The 6,000-nt window shown below is 44.6% G+C and overlaps 1 protein-coding gene across 1 annotated transcript in view; it reads left to right on the top strand.

The window, feature by feature from the left end:
• The first annotated feature begins 603 nt into the window (after nucleotides 1-603).
• The window catches only part of VWC2 (von Willebrand factor C domain containing 2), a 190,418-nt gene continuing 185,021 nt past the window's right edge, over nucleotides 604-6,000 (top strand). Inside the window, exons 1-2 of the mRNA XM_020981334.2 lie at nucleotides 604-1,232; nucleotides 2,816-3,621. Of these exons, the coding sequence (XP_020836993.1) occupies nucleotides 2,908-3,621 (714 nt within the window). The 5' untranslated portion in view covers nucleotides 604-1,232; nucleotides 2,816-2,907. The remainder of the gene's footprint in view (nucleotides 1,233-2,815; nucleotides 3,622-6,000) is intronic.

Raw genomic sequence — 6,000 nt, 5'->3', positions numbered from 1 at the left:
AAGGAGCGGTTAGGGATGGGGGGAAGGGGAAAGTGCATGTATAGAAACATAAAATATTAACCTCCAACCCTGTCCCCCACAAGCTCATCGAAGAAAGTCACAGGAACTTACAGATGGGTGTAATTTGGTCTGTCTTTCCCAGCTAAGCTGTGAAGGGAGTGCTAGTGGAAAGGGAAAAGAAGGGAGGGCATTAGAGAAGGAGGAAATGAAAAAGAAGACATGAGATAAAATTAAGAGGAAAGACAGAGTAGAGGAAAAGTGATTGACAAAAGGAGATAAAATACAAGCACCGGCAGGATTAGGGATTGCAGTGGAAGGGAGGGTTGAGGAGCAAGAAGAGAAATGGACGAACAGACATATGGAGCAACAGGAGAGATGAGAGAGGTGAGTCAAAGAGACACAGGATAAAAAGTGGGAAAGGCAGAGGTTAAAATGAAAACAGAAAATAAGGGTTGGTGAAGGACAGGCAGAGAGGAGTCATACACGTACATACCGAGAAGGGGTGATGAACGACCAAAGCAGGATGGAAAGAACGCGTGAGGGAAGGCAGAGCAGGGATAAGGAGAACAGCTGGAGCGCGCGCATGTGAGGGGGAAGGAGCGACCAGTGTGGTGCAGCCAGATGTGTGGCTGCAGCCCCAGCTCCTGGTTGCAGAAGGACTTCAGCTCCCCCTCTGGCCTCTCACTCTGACTTGGCAAACCCGGCTGGTAGCGTTTGCTCTGCGCTCTGCTCTGTCCTAAGCCGCCGAGTGGCTGGACTTGCCATCTCCGAGCCCCAGGTTCTGAAGCCATCCCAGAACCAGCCCGCATCCTGCACCAGGAAGAGCCGCCTAGGGAAGGGAGAGAAGACCACCGCCCAGAGGGAGGGGCGCCCACCGCCCCACCAGACAAGGATGGGGCAGGCTGAGAAGGACCCCTTGTTCTGCGTTTAGCGTTGAAGACTCTGGAGACTCTTTCTATTTGGGGGTGGGGGTGACTTCTATGAGTTTTGGCTAGGATGAAAAGCAAATAGAAAGGGAAAGGGAAAAGCCTCCAGATATGATGCTTTAGCCCAGCGGATGCTCCTAGGGCTGAGGGGTGGATGTGCTCCCTGTGTGTTTGCTCTGCAGGTCCCTGGGGCGGCTGGTCCCCTCTCTGGCCAGAGTATGGGAGCCGAAGCTCGGTGGAAGCTGCTGCGACTTCATCCCAGAAGCCAGCGGGGTTAAAGAGATCTAGCCTGAGCTCGGAGCCCATGTATGTACGCATGTATGCATGCATGCATGTGTGCATGTCTGTCTGTATGCATGTATAGCCTCCCTTGGTGGGAGGACAGGGGGTGGGTTCAGGGACGGGGGAAATTTCTCTCAGTTACCATTACATTGCACTCTTCTGACTTGGCAATGCGTCCACATCCCTCCCCCCGCAGCCTGCGAGGAAACTTTGTAAATAAGGGTGACTTCTCCCCGGAAAGACAAGCTTGTGGGGTGGAAAGGGCAGGAACATGATGGTCAGCCTGGGAAGTGAAGGCTGAGCGAGAGCTGCCTGGAACATGCCAGGGCAGGCGCTCTGAGCGGAATGGGTTAACCAGGTGGGTATTGGTTTCCTTCCCATATCCCTTGCCATTTCGTCTCATTGTCCATCAAAAGTCAGAAACTTTTACAAGCCCCGGATGAAGTGTGGGGAAGACCACAGCTGTATCTTTGTCTTTGCTCTCCCCTCTCCTCTTACTTTTATTTTGTTTGTATGCCCCCCTCCCCCTTTCCTCAGGAAAGGTGGGTCTAGTTGTGCCTTATTAGGTGTTTTCCCTCCTCCCTCCTATCACCGATTTGGTTGCCATCATCTCCCTCCGAGCTTATGAGCCTACAGAGCCAGGTATAAAGGGAGGGCAGGGTTCAGCGGTAGAGGTTGGTCCTTTTAGTATTCTTGGCATGGGAAATAGAGGTCCAGGGACTTCTTCCCAGGGTGCTGCACATTATGGAGGCCTAGTGAGTTCACTCCTCCCCCATTCCACCCCACCCCCAAATCCCACAACTACAACCAGCAACCTTGTTTATTATTAAGTTATTGTATTTATCAGATTATTGGAAGGGGCTCTGCTTTATGTCAGCCCCTAATGTAAGATTTAATTTTTCTGATTTATTCCATACCTAAGTGTGTGTAGCTTTAAATCAACAACTACTGCACAGTACTCTAAGACAGATCATTTTTGTTGAGGAGGACTGGCGAGTGACAGCCATAATACTGATTAGACTTTAATGTCCATCTAACTAGCAACCTCAAATTACTTTTGGTCAGCCTTAGAAATTCAGTTGGGGACAGGGGTTAGGGACCTGGATTGCCTTTGCTTCTTTCACCATGTATTTTGCAAGTCCTTTCAAACCTACCCTCTAGCAGACGCTGCTTTTTAAAAAGAAGACTCTTCTTGGATTACAAGAAAGATAGATTAATGGAATCCATCCTACACACAGGCCGAAAGAGGAAGAGGGAGAGAGAGAGAGAGAGAGAGAGAGAGAGAGAGAGAGAGAGAGAGAGAGAGAGAGAGAGAAGAGAGAGAGAAAGAGAGAGCATCTATTGGCTGTTTACTCTAGACTTTGTTAGGATTTAAAGAGCCACACTTGATTGTAGGGACATTTATTTTGATAGGCATTACAAGATGGGCTATACATTCTGCAATATGCCAGTGCCTTATTTATTTATTTATTTTTGTCCATGATTGTCCACATATTTGAAGTAGTTAATTATATAGGCAACAGCTTGGCCTTAAAGAGCCACTGCCATCCTTTGAATGCAGAATGAAACATTGTAGGCTGAAGTGTTTCTAATTGTTTTCTTCCCAGGGACTGTGGATTTACATAGTGATTCCCTTTTGATGTTGAATGCAGAAGCTCTCCCTCCCTCCCCCCCATTCCCCTTTGGGATGCAGTAGGTGATGCCCAGTTCTACTGCAATGGCAATTGGAGCTCTCTCAAGTTCCCTCCTGGTAACATGCTGTCTAATGGTTGCCCTCTGTAGCCCGACCATACCTCTGGAAAAACTGGCCAAGACTCAGGAAAAACAGGAGATTAAAACCAATCAAGAGAAGAGAGACCACGCAGCCCGGGACACTCAGAGCCAGACAGGCCCAGGGAAAATGAATGAAATCACTAGGAATGGGCGGGAGGAGGGCAGCTCCAGGGATGGGAAGAGCAAAGGAAGCCGGAATTATTCCAACAAAGAGTCTTGGAGCAAACAGAAACAGACTTGGAATAGCCAAGGGATGAGCAGTAAGCCTGGGAATTTGCAAGCCCAAGAGACAGGGGATAGTGTTCAGGAAGAAGCTCTGGCTGCAGAAGATGCATCTCTCCCCGAAGCCCTGGCTACTCCTGAACCCCCTGAGGAGTATGCCTATCCAGACTACCGAGGGAAGGGCTGTGTGGATGAGAGTGGCTTTGTTTATGCTATTGGAGAGAAGTTTACTCCTGGCCCTTCAGCCTGCCCTTGCCTTTGCACTGAGGAGGGACCGCTATGCATTCAGCCTGAGTGCCCAAGACTCCACCCTCGCTGCATCCACGTAGATACCAGCCAGTGTTGTCCTCAGTGCAAAGAGAGGAAGAACTATTGTGAGTTCCGGGGAAAGACGTACCAAACTCTAGAAGAATTCATGGTAAGAGTTAAAAATCAGTCGTGCTGTTGTTGAATGATTTTTGAATTCTTGGATAGATTTTTAACCCCCCCCCTTTTTTAATACAAGATTCTGCTTAATCCAGTGGCTGAATATGGTAGAAACTATTGAACAAAATTTAAAAAAATTTTTTTCAAGCTATTGCCATCTTTTAAAATTATCTGTTTAATATGTATTAATTCCTTTGCTCTTTGCTAGGAAATGCCTTAATCATAATGAGGCCTTGATATTGAACTGTAAGATATAAACACTTGGGTAGAATTATTAGATTTTCCACCTTAATCTACTGCTTTTCATTTATAATTATTACTGTTTAAATGCATTACCCCTTTCTAGCCTAAGGTAATTTACAATACTATTTGGGACACTTTCTTCAGTTAATAGCTAATTATGGGACAAAAATCCACAAAAATAAAATCTATCCCCCATTGTAGGTTTAGACTAGAAAAGCAATGTTTATAGTATAATAATAGCTCACATTTGTATCAAACTTGAGGGTTTGCAAAGTACTTTACATCTTGAATCTCATTTGCTGCTCCCAGAAACACTATAAGATTAGTGCTTCCATTATCCCTAATTTACAAATGAGGAGAATGAGACTTCAAGGGGTTCAGAGACTTGCCTAGGGTAACTTAGCTAGTAACTATCTGGGGCAGCATTTGAACCCAGGTCTTTCTGATTCCACCACTAGGACATTGCCCTGTAAGCCAGGCTGCCCCAGAGATTAAAATGAAGTAAAACAAACAAAACTGATTAGCTTCTAGGTAGAGAGCTGGTGTCAATAACCATTTGCCAGAGTGATTTGAGTGATTCAGAATAACTATTTTTAGATGGGTTTAAAAAAAAGAGAAGGATACTCGAAAGATATTTTTTGGCTAATTTGATGTATTATGTTATTATCTATAGTGAAGATAACCGAGAGGTGTGTTATGTAGTCTGAATTGAAGCCTGGAAAATGGGATTGTGCTAAATTATGTGCACATTTAGTTCTTGAGGAAAATTGACAAGTCCTCTGCACTGACTACCCAGTTGCCCAGTATACGGATGTGTACTACTCTTTATTTCCCGTGGCCTAAATAATGCACACTAGCACGTGACCTGCTTTTCCACTTTTTTAGCACCAGTGGCAATGGAGGAAACAAAATTCTAGGAATCTAAAGGTAGGCACAAGCAATAACACTGGCTCAACCTGGAGAGTCAGCAGCACCACAGACCAGTCAGAACAAGACTGTAGTGAAAGGTATTGATTGTGTACATCACAGATGCATGGAGTAGCTAGACACTACAAAACCACTTGGCTATGAAACGGACAAGAGAAAGTAGACTATCTGTAACGTAAGTGTTTGGAGCAGCTAGGTTATATGGTGGATAGAGCATTGGGCCTGGAATCAAGAAGAGCGCAGTTCAGATCCAGCCTCAAGACACTTACTAGATTTGTGATCCTGGGCAAGTCACTTAACCCTCTTTGCCTCAGTTTCCTCATTTGTAAAAATGAACTGGAGAAGGAAATGGCAAACCACTCTAGTACTTTTACCAAGGAAACCCCAAATAGGGTCACAAAGAGTCAGACATAATTGAAATGAGTGAACAACAACTTAAGTGTGGCTACTATAGGCATATATGTGGGCACATTATACAAAAGGTCTTGATCCTTAGGTTTGCCCAAGAAATGTTGCTTAACTGGGCCAAGTAGTATTTTTGCCACCTTCTCTCTAATCTTTGTGAAAGTTCATAAATAGTTATGATCAAAAAAAGTATTTGATTAAAAAAATGTAAAGCACTTAGTACAGTGATTGGCACATAGTAACCATTGGCGGCTGGGTGGCCAAGTGGATAGAGTATCCTGCCTGGAATCATAAACACATGAGTTCAAATGTGACCTCAGACACTTACTAGCTGTGTGACCCTGGGCAAGTCACTTAACCTTGTTTGCCTCATTTTCCTCATCTGTAAAATGAAGTAGAGAAGGAAATGGCAAACCACTCCAGTATCTTTGCCAACAAACCCCGAAATGGGGTCATGAAGAGTCAGACACAGCTAAAAAAAACCTAAATAACAACAACATACAAATGTTAGTAATAATAACAATAATAAAGCTAAGCACATTACAATTATTATTTCATTTGATTCTCCCAAAGCCCAGGGAAGTAAGTACTATTTTTATCCCCATTTTACAGATAAAAGAAATTGAGGCAGAGGTTAAGTGATATACCCAAGTTCACATAGCTATTAAACATCTGAGGCTGCATTTGAATTTAGGTCTTCTTGAGTCTGGGCCCATTGCACAATGCATTGACATTTGTGTCAGGAGTAATAATAATAATTAGCAACATTGAGATAGTGCTTTAAAGCTTGCAAAGG

This window comes from Phascolarctos cinereus, unplaced genomic scaffold (genome assembly GCF_003287225.1).
Source record: "Phascolarctos cinereus isolate Bilbo 61053 unplaced genomic scaffold, phaCin_HiC Scaffold_4;HRSCAF=312, whole genome shotgun sequence".
Classification (NCBI taxonomy): domain Eukaryota; kingdom Metazoa; phylum Chordata; class Mammalia; order Diprotodontia; family Phascolarctidae; genus Phascolarctos; species Phascolarctos cinereus.
The sequence above is the reverse complement of the archived record's forward strand: the minus strand, read 5'-3'. Positions and strand labels throughout refer to the sequence as shown.